We start from the raw sequence: 15,607 nt of genomic DNA, 5'->3' as shown, positions 1-15,607 counted from the left end.
GCCCGTGTGCTTTTTTTCTCAAGTCTTTCTGCTAATTGTCTTTGGACTTGATCGGGGATCAGCAGACTTTCTGTAAAGCCTGTGAATAGTAAATATTTCAGGCTTTGACCATACAGCCTGTCGGCGGCTACGTGGCTGTGCTGCTGTGGCGGGAAAGCACCCGTCAACCGTGTCGGCCATCGTAACCGGCGAGCCTGCTTGTGTTGCACTGAGACCTCGTTTACAGAAACAGGCGGGCGAGAGGAGGCCACAGCCTGTGTGCAATTGCTGGCCCCTGGCCCAGATTAGGGGACGCCTGTCTCCTAACTGGTCCCTGTTTCCACACGCTGCCCAGGGGCAGGGAGAGGGTGCTTCGTGGTCTCACGATGGCTCCCCGCAGAGCATGAGGACTGAATGGAATCAGCGGGTTTGGGCCAAAGGCCTTGGTGGCATCATGAATGATGAAGCAGTTTTCTATGTCGGGAGCCGTGGATTCGCTTTCCAGGTTCCCCACTCACTGGATGGATAGCCTTGGAAGTAAACATTTTGAGACATCTCTGTAGCCAGAATAATCTATCTGTTTGCCTTTCTCCTGAGTGCATCCAGGATTCTGGAAGTCATGGCCTGGATGTTTTGAAAATTCCCCACAGAATGGGAGTTATCTGGGCATACGGTGTGCCAGGCTATGAAATTGCTGATAATTTTCTGGGCACGTGACATTTTCAAGTAGTACTTTGAGAAAGCCTTTTTTGACAGCAGCCACTGAGGTGGTTGTTTTGATGTGGGATCATTTTGATGGGACAGTTCAGTTCTCTGCTTCAAAGAAAATTACTGATGTACAAAGCCAGCAGCCTCTTCCATCCCTGAATGGGGCCGGGGGGTGGGATGGGGGGTGCCAAGCAAGGGTGTGGGTCTGGAAGGGGTGAGGCCGAGGCTGGGGGCTGGCGACCATCTGGCGGGCAGGCCGCCTGTGACTGGGAGTCACGTGACCACCACAATTATGCATCACAGAAAGGCCCCCAATCATCCTGAGCAGGTCATCTGCTCCCGCTCCAAGGATTGCTTGCATCTTGAATAGACAGTGTCCTATATTCTCTGTTCCTTAAAGTTAAAAGACCTTATGTGTGTGCTGGGGCAGGGGAGGGGAGGATATTTATACCACAGCATCATCCTTTATCCTCAGTTCTGGGCTGCACAGGAAATCCTCAATTAGATGCGAGAGAGTCATCTCAGAGTTCTTAATAATGCACATACATTATATTTAATATCACAAAAGCCCCTTTGAGCGATGGTTTGGGGGACAGGAGCTGAGAACTTTTTACAGATGAACCTAGTTCTTACAAACTCCTAATAATTTGTACCTTTCTTCAAATTATAAAAACAACATAGGGAACTGTAGATAGCCAGAAACTCAAAGAGCAAAGAAATTAACAGAACGGAAACTTGTTTCACCATTTGTGTGGTGGTTTGCCAAGGCTACTTCCAAAGGCTGCGGGATCAGAATCTCCCCAGTTTTCCGACGTCATTCGCATTCATTGTGCCATTTCATCCTTAGGATGACCCTCCTTACCTTAGGTCACTTGGCCAGAGCGTGATCAGGTTTCCTCTGGCCAGCTGGTGGACCACCAGCTCTGCACCTCCACTTCCAGTGCCGGCCACTTGGTCCCAGATCCTCACGGGAGTCCCTGGCAGTGTCCCCTCCAAGTTCACTGCCTCAGGGCCTGGCTGAGTACCTGGGTATGGGCCTTCCTCTGGTGAGAGAAGGGGGTGGCTTGTTTTATTTTGTTATTTTTATTGTTAAGTGTATGTTATGTTACTGCAAAATCAAGCCGAACACAGTTGCGTAAAATAAACGGGAAATGTCTCTTCTTCCTTCCCCTCCCCCATACCGTTCCCTAGGGACGACCCCAGACCTTGGTTGGGCGCATCAGATGTGTGGGGGGGGGTGTTTCCTGTGTCTAAGAACGTGCGTGTGCATGTCCGTGTGTTGACCTGCGTGCGCGCACGCACACGCACCTCCTATTCTGCAACTTGCTATTTTCACCCACCGCGTGCTGTGCTCAGGGGATCATTCCGTCCTGCGTGGTGCAGAGATCTGCCTCATTCTTAGGAATCCTCTTCACCGCCTCCCTTAGATGCGTGCCCACAGCGTCGGAATGTATCTCCCTGTTTCTTCCCTGTCCGCGGCCCATCCCTGATCCACTAAATGAGACTCTCAGGGCAGCGTGGGCCAGGGTGTCTGCATTTAGCAGGCTCCCTGGAGAGTCCTTCTGCTCAGAGGAGCTTGAGGACGCTGCTCAGAGGGAGAGTCCAAGCAGTCCAAGCAGGGGAGAGTCCTCGCCTCGGGGCACCGTGTAGCAGCTCTGAGGCTGGTCCCCTTGCTGGAGGGCATTGCCGTTGATCCCGTTACGCTTTTCCTGTCCGTGCAAGGGCAACCCACGCCTGACTCATCCTTCAGCGCCTGGCACTCGCAGTCGTGGGCACTCAGTGAAAGTTTGAACGCAGCCCATGGGTGGGGCAGGATTTGGGACCAGGATTATGGCTCCTGGACCAAGGCCCTGAGGGAGGGGTTGGGGTCTGACCAAGAGTGGGAGGGGGAAGGGCTCCTCAGTCTGCATCTCTCGGGCTCCCCCTCCGTCAGCAGGTGGCGCCGTGTCCCTGAGCTGGTCCCAACCAGGCGGGGGCTGCAGGGCGGGGGCAGCCATCTGGTCCCCCCTGGCCTCACTCCAGGCTGCAGACCAGGTGTGCCTGCTGACGCCCGGCTCTCCTGCCTCTTGCTTTGCCAGGAAGCTGGTGGAGAGGTTCTCCGTGTCGCAGCAGGTCATCCCAGCAGTACATCCAGGCGAGACTGTGTTTCTACCGCGGCATCACCCTCTGCCCTGCATCCTGGACTGTTCACACCTGAAGCCACAGAGCCGCCTGGAAGAGCTGTTCCTCAGGTAAACATCGGCGCGGCATTACCAGGCCCCTCCCTCAGGGAACCCAGTGGTAAGGACCACCCCAAATGAGGCAGTCCAAAGCTGTGTTTTGCCAATTTGGATATGTCAGCTTTTAGGGAAACAGATGAAATAGCACACATCAACTTATAGTATTTCATTTACCAATTTAGACGCACACGCTTCGAAAAATCTTACGTTGCAGCAGATATTAGGCATCTGTTCTGTAATTGTGTTGCCTCTTCCTCCCCCATGCCCCAGTTTCATGGAACGGCTCTGGTCACACCCATCATACATGCCTTTCGGGTTATGTCTCCATCAACACTGGAGCCACTTTCCCGGCCATCCAGCAGTTCTCCAGAGCCTGTCATGGCCACTTCCTCCTCCTCCTTGGGTCTGTGTGTGATGCTGACCCTGAAAAGTTTGTCCCCAGCCCCAGGTACACTCTGTATAACGTTAGGACAGCCACCCTGGTGCTCCTCTCGTTACAAGGTGTTCATGGTCATTATCACATAACCCCTGACTATGTTGACTTTTTAGGGGATTTTTGAAAACTTCACCACCATACCACGCAACGCTTGCAACTGTGAGTTCACATGTCTAAGAATGAGAGAGAGAGAGAAAGCGCACAGGATAAGGTGCAGCGGCCCTCCAGGGGACTGGTGCCCTGCTGGGCCTTGGCGGGCGAGGGGATGGAGGAGAGGCCACCAGCCCCCACCAACCCCTGCCCCAGCCTGTAAGGCACGTGGAGGTTGGGGCCACATTAGCACTTGAATGCAGGAATCTTGTTCTCTTTTCCGGCTAGTCCATCTTATTTTATAATAGAAAGATAACAATGTTTTGATGTGTTTCCTTTAAAACTCTTTATCATGGGAAGTTTCAAACATATATAAAAGTAGAGTGTACCTCCAGGTACCCATCACTCAACATCAGTTACCAACTCAAAGCCCATCTTGGTTCATCTCTACCCCTGCCCACTAACGTTGTCCCCTCAGGATTATCTTTAAGCAAATCCCAGACACGTACAATTTAATTCGGTAAGCACTTCAGTCTGTGTCTCTAAAAGACTCTGTCTTTAGACAAAACTTCAGTATATTATTACACCTAAAAAATATCGGAATTTCTTAATAGCATTCAGATTTCCTTGATTGTCTTTTAAGTGTTTTTTAATATGTTGTTGAAATCAGAATCCAAACAAGGCCCAAATGTTGCAGTTAGACAAAGAAATGTTAATGGTGAAACTGTATCCCGTGGCATTGATGCCCCAACATATTTAACCATTTTCCTCAACAAGCAGGTTGTTTCCAACTTTTCCCCCCACTGTAAACAGTGTGGTAGAGAGTATCCTTATACAGAAATATTTTGTCTGCAGTTCTGGAATAGATCCCTGCATATGACGTGAGGTGATTGGGTCTGAGGGTATGCATATTGGTAAAAGTTCCCATTGCCAAATTGAAAGTATTTCTGATAAAGAGATGATGAAAAGGGGGGAAAAAGGAATGAAGAGAAAGAAGTAAGATAGTGGAGCTGGAGGAAGGAGAGGGACAGAGCACGGCTGGGCAGGGGAGGAGATAAGAGGGGAAAGGCAGGCGGCTTCCTGAGCTGCTTCTCCTCGGGCTCTGTGCCAACAGCAGGTTTTCTGTCCCAGGCTGGATGGCCGGCAGGAAGTGTTTGACAGATGAGATGGCCCGTGGTGCGGTGGCCTGGGATCCGAGCAGCCGTGCCAAATGGGGCCAGGTGGCCAGCCAGCTTCCCTGGAGCGGGGAATCCAGACCCTGCGCCCTCAGGTTTGCTCACGAAGCAGGGCAGAGATGGGGCTGCAGGGCCTGGCTCGCGGGGCTTCCTGGAGGAATGCCTGCGCCCTGCCCGCGGCCAGGTCAGGGGGCGCCTGCCATGCACCGGGGAAGGGCCACTTCCTGAAGGTCACCCTTTAGCCTGGGGAGTGGGGGGGGGGGGGGTCATCCTTTATTTCCTGTTTGTGCCAAGGACTTCAAGCCCAGACACAAGCGTGAGGGTTACTTGCTAGCCGTTCAATAATTATCCCGTTGTGCGCAGCCGGAAGCATGAAGATGGAGGGAGAAGAACACGTTACTTGATCTCTCAGAGAACAGTATGGTTCAGTTTCTCACCGGAGAAAAAGTGAACACTTTGTGAGATGGCAGGTGACTTCTCTTCTCCTCATTAGACTCCTCTGTATTTTCCACACTTTCTGTGATAAACACGTATCGTTTTTATCGTTAGAGGTTTGGGGGGAAGTGAAGGAGATTTAAAGAAATCACTTCTCGAAGTAGATTTGCTGCTTCTTGCTGTTCGGCGAAGAGGGATGTTGTCTTTCTTTCCACTGCACGAAGTGGGAAACCTTGGCACAGGTCAAGCCAGCAGTTTGTCTCAGATTGCGGAGCGAGGGAGGGCGCCGGGCCTGGTGCTCCCGGCTCGGACCTACACAGGTTTACATGCAAGAAGTCTCCTCCCAGAACCCACAGCTGTGGGACTGGAGGTGGCCCGGGCCATCCTCTCTCGTTTGTCACCCGGCTGGACGTGTGACCTCAGGTCGGTTCCCTGGGACCAAAGTCACATGCTATGACAGACGCTGGTACCAGGGGCTGAACTTTTTCCTCCGCCTCTAATCCCCGCCCCGCCCAGCCCCGAGTGGAAAAGCTGTAGGACCTGTGCCCACAGGCAGCTCCAAGGCAGGAGCCAGTGCCATGGGGGTGGGGTGGGGGGTGGGGGCGTGGAGGTTGCCCACTGAAGTACCCTGGGCCCCCGCAGCGTGTGCAGGAGCGTCAGGACCCACGTCTGTCCTCTGGGTGCACCGGCCACTCTCCCCGTGAGGTGTTTGCAGTGTGTTCTCGGGGTGCCTGATACGCCGACGGGGACTTCCCTCCGCAATGGCTTCAGCGGGCAGGGAAGGGAGTGGGTCGGAGCTTCACGGTGTGAATGATGCACCTGCACAGGACCTCCCCGAGGCCCAGGCCCCAGCTCCTGTTTTGCCAGGGGCAAGCCCGGGTGAAATAAATCCAGCAGTTACAGAGTGTGGACCGGGCTGAGCCGCCCAACTGGCTGCGCCTGCCCCCCAAATCCAGAGCCAGCAGAAGTGGCCAGCCGGGTTGTTGCTGGGATCCCTGGGCTGCTAACCAGCGTGGCGCTCACTGATGTTTAAACAAAGGGAGGAAAACGAAGAGGAGCAGGGATGAGCGCTTGGACCGCCGTCTGTTCCTGTTCTTTTCCTCGGCATTTCACTTAAGCTAACATTTGAGTAGCCTGGCAAAGGCGCGGAAACTGATACTGTATAAATAACGGCACTCGCTGTTTATCCCTCTGCCATCACTTGGGATTCCCGAGGCATTTAGAGACTTCGCCCTCTGGGACGGCTGCCCGTAAAATAGACGAGAGATGGGGGCTGGAGGGGTCCTGACGTGGGCCTTATCAGGAACCCACAGTCCAAGCAGAAGGTCGGAGCTCCGCCAGGAGCCCAACCTGCTGACCCAGGCTGGGGCCTTTGTTCTGTGTGATTCCCCTTTGGGGCTGATCCCCCCGCCCCCCGCAACCTTCCTTCCTTCTGTTCCCATGGCCCCGTGTCCTTGCCACGGTGGCTGGGCATTAGTGCATTCTGGCAGCTCCCTGTCCGGGTGGGGACCTCCCCCCTCCCCTCCCCCTCCCCGGGATCCTCAGGGCTGGCAGCTGGGGCTTCGCGCTCAGCTGGGCCTGCCTGGCATCTGCTGCCCAGCAGGAGGCTCTGCTCCTCCCCTTCTTGCTCCGAGACATTCTGACATTCTCAAGATAACTTCTGACCTTGGCCTTGGCTTTGCCACAAGCACAGGCACCCACCTGGACCCGGGGTCAGCATTCTTGGCTTGTGGACACGCCGTGGATTTGTGTAAATCTGACAACAGTTGATTCCATAACCTGCGGTGTTCGAGTTTGCAGCGCACACACCTGCCACACGCTTCCCTTCTCCTCCAGGCCTCCCCACGTGCTGCTGTGCAGACTCTCCTCCTGCCTCAGATCAGGGCAGTGTCTGCACGCCAGGCCCATCCCCACCCTTCCCCCAAGCGGGAGGTTACTTCTGCCGCCGGCCTGTCCTTCCACTGAGCGGTGACGGGACTCGTGGTGCAGCCGAGGCAAGGCAGCACTGCCTCCCTCACACCGAGCACGCACGGAGGAGATTGCTCGCATCTCATCTAGCTGTCGGCACAGAATTCCTTGAAAGCCATTCGCTTCGAGGCACAGCCGGACCGTGCCCTCTCGGCATATCTCCAGCTCCTGGTCTTACAGACTAAGCCTAGCTCAGCAGCAGGGAACTCCAAGGCAGACTCATCATTTCTCTGGCAGAAACCGCACTGCAGAGTGGTGTAGCAGAAGGGAGACATTGTCACCCAAGGGGTATCTCTCCCTCTGAGCAGCAGTCGGACATGTGTTTATCTGAGCCTACAGGGGCTTGTACAATCAATTCCCCTACTGAGAAGCTGGCGGTGCCCCCGAGCAGAATGCCAGAGCCAGAGTCTCCTAGAGTCCCCGGAGCGCCAGCCTCCTTACCACATGGCCCCTGGCCAGGTCCTGCCAATTTGTGAGGCCCTCCAGACACGGTGTGCTTGGGTATCGTCTGTGTTCGGGGTGCTGTGCTTGAACCACGCATGCATCGCGGGAGTCAGTCCATGAAAGTACCCGTGTGACTGAGCACGGGGATCAGAGTGGCGTGTGCCAGCAGCCCTGGGGTGCACACGTGTTTGTATGTGCAAATAAAGGACTGTTTTAGAACGGCCAGCTTCACAAGCACAGGAACAAAGCTGCTTTCTCCTCTGAACCTAAATGATTTGGGGAAAAAAAAAAAAAAAGACATATACAATTTGTAAATTGCCTGGATATACTCAAGCAGACAGCAGCTTGGCTCCGAGGAGAATCTTTGTTTTGGAGCATTCTGTTCCTGGCAGATTAAAGTATGATGTCCTTTTTAAAAAGGAGAGGAGGAGGTTGGGCTGACCGAGGAACTTTCTCTCTCTAGTCATGACTTTAAATGCTGTCTGAAATGCTCTTTGCCGGGATTTAGCCATTAAAAAAGAAGAACAAACACGAAGTTACTTTTTCATTTCCTGGAATCCTTATTAATTGCCTTTAGGACGTTATCTAGAAAGAGAGCGAAGAGGCATTCACCAAACACGGACGGAGTGGGAGAATCCTACCCCACACCCAGCCTCCACGGGACACCCAGGAGTACAAGAGGGTGATGCAGTCCAGCCAGCCCCTCTGGAACGAGGCACCTTCCACCAGAGGCCCTAAAACCACACAAAATATATCAACTCCTCGTTGTACAGGGACCTGGGATCCTGTGGGTCCAGATGATCTATCGGGCAACAGTGTACTCGAAGCAGGGCTCCTTTCCATGCCAGCAGCTCCTGGCGGGAGGGAAAGGCCCCACCGGATCCAGTCGGGAATGGAATCACACGTTAGGGCCCCAGGAGTATGGAGAGTCTGAGCGCCCTTCCCCCTTGGCCCTGGGACCGTCGCTGCTCACGTGGTTTCCAGAGAATCCCACGTGGCACCCTTGGTGGTTATTTCCTTCCCAAAACTTCCCCGTCTTGGGCCCCTTTCTGTTACTTTCCCATCTTCTCAGGTGTCCCCTTTGTTTCGGAAAAACACAAGACGGGGCAGACACGCTCTGTGTAACCAGACCCCGGATGCTGGCTCCACGTGGGCCCCATGGGTAATTCTGTCCGCCCGCTGTAGCCCGGAGCCCTCAGCTAAAAGCTGCGACTCCCAGGCCCCTCTCCTCATTGCAACGCAGGTCCTTTTCACAACCCTGGTAAATACCTCAGTTTCCTCCCACCCCCGTCAAATGGGAAGGACAAACTGTATTCCTCAGTCGTGTGTTTAAAACACTGTGAAGGGAGTTCCCTGGCAGTCCAGTGGTTGGGACTTAGTACTTTCACTGCCGTGGCCCGGGTTCGGTCCCTGGTCGGGGAACTAAGATCCCGCATGCCGCACGGCGTGGCCAAAGAAAAACCAAAACCAACCAAAAACAAACAAAAAACCCTACTGTGACATGTGTTCGTGGACAGCAGATGATTCTGACGGTGCCACGGGTTGTTTTACCTTCCAGCGGGTGCTTGCACGGGGGCTCCACCAGCAGTTTTGTCCAGAGCAGTGACTGACGCGCTTCTAGCATCCCGGTGAAGCGGAAATCTGAACCATCCCCCTGAACCCAGCCTCGCCGAGACAGGCGTGTTGAGAAGGCTCCCTCCCTGACCTCGCCCCTCTGTCCCTTTGCTCCCACAGCTCCCCGCCGGCCCAGCAGCTCTCCTTCCTGCGCAGCGGCCTCCTGAGCAGCCTCTACCTGCCCTCGGGCCTCCGCCCCGTGCCCCTGCTCCGGTGGCTGTTCCAGGTGAGGACCGCGGCCTGCCGCCAGGTGGCGGGAGCGTGCCAGCACAACAGTCAGGGCAGGGCCGCTGGCAGGAGGGGCTGGGCACCCACCCTCTTCTTCTGGCCTTGGGTGCTGCTGGGTTTGTCCCAGCTGAGGCTGGAGGAGGGAGGGAGGCTTGTGATGACAGAGACAGGGAGGTGCAGGGACCGGTCTGTTGTCTTCACTCCGGTCCCCCCAGAGCGTGTGCCTCACGGGGTGTTGCTTTGCCCCCAGAGGCCCTCTGTGTGATTCCGGCAGGTCCGCCCAGCAGGTGCTCACACCTGCTCGCCTTGTGTCCAGGCTCATCTCCAAGTCACAGGTCCCGGCCCTCGTCCCATGGGCAGCGGGAGCACAGCCCTGCAGCAGCCTTGCAGGTGTGAGGGCCCTGGTGAATTCTGAGCTCGGGTGCTCGGGTGTTTGCCTCCCGCTGTGGAGTTGTAGGTCGGCTGGAAAAGCCTAGAACAGCTGCTCTGTCTTCCCCTCCCTTCCGTTCTGGTTGCTGCCAGGGGCACATGCATTCTGCCCGGGGCTCAGAACCTTTGCGCTGAGAAAGACAGTGAGAAGCCAGCAGGGAAGGCCCGGAAACCAGCTGCTGGGATCTGAACGCGGGGCACGGGGATGCAGCCTTGGCCCCCACCCAGGACCTTCCTCCCCTTGCCCGGGAACCGGCAGGTCCCAAGTTCCAGCTGGTCCCATTCCTGCCAGTTGGAGCCTGGACCCCAGCCGTAAATTAGAGCCACCATGCGGGGTGGATTGTTCTCGGAACTCCTCGGCCTCGGCAGACTGGCTGCCTTCCAGAAGGAGCCCTCTGGCTCTCTCTTCTTCCCTCTGGGCTCCTTCCCATCGGCCCTGCCCTGCCCCTCCCCCGGGCCCAGGCCACACAGGGAACAGAGCGGCCATTATTCTCCGTCCACAGTCAGTGCAGGCTTCTTTCTCCTTGCTCAGTGCACGACAGACGCAAAGTCGGGCATCGGAGGCACAAAGAGCCGGTCTGAGATATCGCCCACAGAGGGTCCTTGTGTGACCCTGACACGGCGTGGAGGCGTGAGCGAGCCCCGCCTTGTCTCTCCCCCCACGTCTGTCACCTGGGGGGTCCCCGAGAGCAGAGGACCGAGCCCTGCTCCTCCACATACTACTGTGTGACTTGGGGAGTTATTTAACATCAGCTCCGTGCCTCAGTTTCTACTCTGTAAACTGGGGTCGGTAGTCCCACGCGAAGGCTGAGTGAGGAAATCCTGTGAGCTGCCTTGTCCTTATAGCCCCCCGAGGTTCTGCCCAGGGTCTGGGCATCATCTGGAAGAAATGAAGTTAGCACGGAGGTCAGGTTCTCCATCTTCAGCAAGGAGAAACAAAGCAGCTCCTCTCCCTGCCCACGGCTAAAGTCAGATCAGTGAAAGGGGTGCACTTGGCCTTGGGGGCCTCTTCTGGGGGAGACCCTGCCCAACATCTTTGTCTCCGGAGGGGAAGGAGGACCAGGGCAGCTGCTGTCTGCCACTCACGTGATCACGCTACAGGCTTTAGGATGGGCTCTGATGTTTCACTTCCGAGGTTTTGGTTTTCTTGTCACTTGGAACTTATTTTCCCACAGCAACAGTAGCATTGGTTCCTTTGCAGACCTTGGTTCAGGACAGGCTACATGCTGAGCTCTGGGGACAGAAAGGTCCTGGAAATGGCGTCCCAGGTAGATGCGTAGAACGTGGCCGTGGGGTTCCGCGTACTTCAGAACCGCACGCTGTTAGTGAGAGGCACAAATCCACGGGGGCTGCCTGAAGCTGCTGGGGCGGGTGGCGCTCCGATGAAGGTGCAGGGGCGGTTCGTGGGATCCAAGGGCAGGGATACAGCTGGGCCTCTGGACGAGCTGGAACCAGGTTGGACAAGGGTCAGGATCCTAGGACAGGCTTTCGGCTTCTCTCTGTACCCCAGGCTCCATGGTTAAGTAAATTCCCAGGAAAGAGAGTCTGATTGGCCTAAGAGGGGTTCAGTGACCACCCCCAATCAAAGGCAGCTAGGGGCGCAGGCTCACAGGGCTGCTGGGGTCCCACATGCATACCCGGGGTTGATTCTGAGAGCTAGGGGGTGGGGGAGTTGGGCAGACCGCTCCAACCCTGCTCCTTCAACTCTTTAGAAAGGCCATCCTGTGTCCCCATGGGGACTAGTTCCTGCTGCCCGCCACCCTCCCTGAAGCCGGGGGCTTCAGTGGGGTGAACAGTGGGCGCTGGGTGAGTAGGCTTCAGCCTTAGTGCTCGTGAATTATGTGAGCTCGTCACTGGAGCCCTAGTGTATGCTTCCCAGGTGAGCCTTGCTGGGGAGGGCGGACAAAAGCAGGAAGCTTATGCTGTCAGTGAATTTATATTCTTGTTGGGGAACGATCACGTGTTCAACTCTGAAAAAGTTAGGAAAGGAAGAGGGAGGCAGGGTTCTCGTGTCTTAGGTCAGATCCTTGGGAAGCAGGAAGCCGCCCCTGTGAGGGAGGGAGGGCAGCAGGGCCAGGGCAGAAGGAGAAGCTGAGTAGCAAAGCAAATGCATGACAGGCCACGGCCAGTCCTGGGGTGCTCTGGAACTGGGATTACCCTTTAGAGTTGTCCCATTTGAGGCAAGGGGTCCTGGCCTTTGGACCCCAGCATCGGCTAGTTATCAGACGAAGGCTGCACTTGGAGAGGGGGGTGTGACCTTGGGTGAGGGACTCCCTCTGTCCAAGGTCAGTCAACCAGCAGCAATGCCCAGCCCATGGGGGTGGGAGCCTTGGTCCTGAACCGAGCGCCCACTGCAGCGGGCTTTTCTCAGCACTCTCCAGAGGGAGGATGGTGTGCTGCACGGCGTGGCCTGGCCTCACCTATGTGTCCCCAGACTGGATGGCGCTGGTGGGGAGGGTGCATGTCTCCATGTCACACTCTGTTCACGTTCCAAATCCCCAGCTGTGGCCGCAGACTCAAGGAGTGTTCGAATAAGAATCCCAGTGAGTTTGAGTCAGGTGGGTGCCCTGCCCACCCTCCCCCCACCAGCTTGTTGAGGATCCGCACTCAGTACCAAGGGCCTCCCAGAGCCAGTGGTCTCCCGAGGCTCAGATGTTCGGAGTTAAGGCACTGACCTGGAAGTGATGTGAGGGTCTCGAAGAGGGGCCGCACTTTATCTTGTACAGCTGACAGTAGTCAGTGCTGCTGAGCTCTTTCTCTTCCCTATACCGGTTCCTGCCCTGGAGGGGTGTGGCTGTGACCACAGGGAGTGAGGGGCAGAAGGACCAAGACTCCCACACAGGGAGGTGGACAGAGTAGGAGATTTCAAGTCACATAGACCTGGGATTGAATCCTGGCTTTTCTGCTTCGTTGCTCTGTGACCCTGGGGAAGTTGCTTGACCTCTCTGAGCTTGGTTTCTTCATCTGTAAAGTAGCAATAATGACAATATCCTTCTACTGTGTGGATTTGTGAGGATTAAATGGGACTTATTTAATATGGCGTAATAAAGGTTTCTGCTATTACTCCATAGGAATGACCCAGCTAACCTGTTTTTTTCTTCTCCTCCTAGCTGCTGACATGGCCTCCAGAAACTTCTTTGGGAGCCTTTGGTCTCCTGTGGGACCTCAGCGTGGATGGGCTCTTCCGTCCATCTGGTCAGTACCTCGGGTGCAGGGCAGCAGCTGGCATGCTGGGTACCCAAGCTCGAGAGCCTACATAGTACTCAGCTCTCAGCCCTGCACCGCCCCAGCCCAGTGTGTGGGAGAGGTGCTAGTGGGGATGTTGCATCACCGGGACACGGAGACATCAGGCCATCATTGGCTCTGGCTCCTGCATTAGTAAAAAGCTGAGCCAACAGGCTCCCCAGCACCTTCTCTGGCCTCAGATCCATGTCACCAGGGCCAAGTCCAGGCTGACTTCACAGACTTAGGATCCTGGAACAGTCTGGGAGCTGGGTTCTCTGGATTTACGAGGACAGCTTGCCTCCAGCTTCTTCCTGAGAGCCCCAGTTTGCTTGGGTGGGTTCCAGGAACATCTGCATCAAATCAGGGAAGCTCTTTGGGTTGGAGTCACCAAGGGGGAGGGCCCTGAAGCTGTGCCCCTACCCGCAGCCCTCCTCAGCTCCTAGGGCATCAGCGGAGCCCCTAAGTTTGGACTGGGCTGGAGTGAGAGCTTTGAGTCTGTACCTTGGTCCTGACATGTAAGGGATACACTTAAGTTATTTTTATTTGTTTTATTTTTTTAGCTTATTTACTTATTTTTGGGTCTTCGTTGCTGCACACGGGCTTTCTCTAGTTGTGGCGAGCGGGAGCTACTCTTCGTTGTGGTGCGCGGGCTTCTCATTGCGGTGGCTTCTCTTGTTGCGGAGCACGGGCTCTAGATGCGAGAGCTTCAGTAGTTGTGGCACGTGGGCTCTAGAGCGCAGGCTCAGTAGTTGTGGCGCGCTGGCTTAGTTGCTCGGAGGCATGTGGGATCTTCCCAGACCAGAGCTCGAACCCGTGTCCCCTGCATTGGCAGGCGGATTCTTAACCACTGCGCCACCAGGGAAGTACCTGAGTCATTTTTATCCTTTCAGATGTTCAGAGTTCCACAGAAGCAATTAGTTTCCCCTTTTGTGGCTGCACCCTTACCGGGCTGTCATCATTTGGTGCCTGAACCTAGACACTTTGGCACCAAAAAATATCATGTAACCCATTGAAAGGTGCTTAGGGCAGACAGTGAGAGGGATCCACAGGTTTCCAGTCCGCGCCCTTGCCCACCAGCTGCAGTCTGCCCACCCTCCCGCTAAAACATGGAAGCACGTAGCTCTGAAGGCCAAGGTTATAGACCCATGATGCACCATTAACCCCCCACCACCACCACCGGCAAGCAGCCCTTTGAATTTCTGCTTTTGTGCCTCCCCTCCAGGCGCTGGCTGAGCCGGGGGCCTTCTGTCGCATTAGAGCATTCCAGACTCCTCCAGCTCCCCCCTCCCCCGCCCCTGCCCCTACGCCTGGGACCCTCTAACTGAGGTCCTCTGAATAGCGCCAGTCTCGGCCTCCTCTCCCTTTGCATAACCTCTGCCCCTGCAGCCTGGGCTGCCCTTTCGCGCCTCTGCGGCAGGCCTGCCCTTTGGGGAACAGAGGCCTCCCTTGTCCCACTCTTCTCCTGCGCGAGGTGGTCTGTGTCTCCTCCCGCTGAGGCAGAGGGGACGTCCCACTCTTCTTTGCTTCTTGCCACATTGTCCCTGATTCGCCCTCCACGGGGATGGGGCGGACCCGGGAACGGGCCCTTGAGTTCAGCTCTGGTAGTTCATTCCACTGCAGAGCGGTTCTCCCGGCATTAAGGTGGGGGCGGGGGGGGGGGGGGGGCGGGGAGGATGTCTCTTTCCCTCCCGTTGGAATAGAGACTGGGCCACAGAATGCTGCGCCCAAGGTCAGGATCTTGATTGGTTTGGGCAAAGGCAAAGGCCTGGTTCGCAAAAGAAGGGAAAGCAGGGACTATTTGTACCCCGGTGTTCACAGCAGCATTACTCACAACACCCGAATGGCGGAAGGGACCCAAATCCCAATCGTCCACTGACGCCTGAACGGATAAGCAAAATGTGGTCTATACACGCAGTGGAGTATTATTCAGCCTTAAAAAGAAAGGTAATTCTGGGACTTCCCTGGTGGCCCAGTGGTTAAGGCTTCGCCTTCCAGTGCAGGGGGTGTGGGTTCCATCCCTGGTCAGGGAGCCAGGATCCCACACGCTTGGCAGACAAAAAACCAAAACATAAAACAGAAGCAACATTGTAACAAATTAAATGAAGCATTTAAAAATGGTCCACATCCAAAAAATCTTTAAAAAAAAAAAGAAAGAAAAGGGAAGGAAATTCTGTCACATGCTACAACGTGGATGAACCTTGAGGACGTGATGCTAAGTGAAATAAGCCAGCCACAAAAAGATAAATACTGTAGGATTTCTCTTATAGGAGGTACCTAGAGTAGTCAAATTCACAGAGACAGAAAGTAGAATGGTGGTTGCCAGGGGCTGGGTGGGGGGATGGGAGGTTAGTTGTTCATGGGTACAGCGTTTCAGTTTGGGGTGATGGAAAAGTTCTGGAAATGGGTAGCGGTGATGGTGAACAATGTGAATGTGCTTAGCACTGCTGAACTGTCCACTTAAAAATGGTTAAGAAGATGGCAACTTCTACGTTACGTGTTTTTTACATAAGTTTTAAAAAGTAAAGGCCAAGCCCAGAGTCAAGAGCCAGGTGCCAGGAGAGAATCTACCAAAAGCTGGAACTGGAAATCAACTGCTAGTTCAGGGAGCATTTGTATGGTTAAATTAGATCCAGGATTGATGCAAAAGGAAGTCATGT

General features: G+C 55.1%; 1 protein-coding gene across 1 annotated transcript in view; it reads left to right on the top strand.

The window, feature by feature from the left end:
• Positions 1-15,607, top strand: part of FAM178B (family with sequence similarity 178 member B) — a 96,304-nt gene that overhangs the window by 20,044 nt on the left and 60,653 nt on the right. The window contains 3 exon segments of the mRNA XM_032652270.1: positions 2,766-2,918; positions 9,189-9,294; positions 12,836-12,920. Of these exon segments, the coding sequence (XP_032508161.1) occupies positions 2,766-2,918; positions 9,189-9,294; positions 12,836-12,920 (344 nt within the window).

This window comes from Phocoena sinus, chromosome 13 (genome assembly GCF_008692025.1).
Source record: "Phocoena sinus isolate mPhoSin1 chromosome 13, mPhoSin1.pri, whole genome shotgun sequence".
NCBI lineage: Eukaryota > Metazoa > Chordata > Mammalia > Artiodactyla > Phocoenidae > Phocoena > Phocoena sinus.
This window is presented reverse-complemented; position numbering and strand designations above follow the sequence as displayed.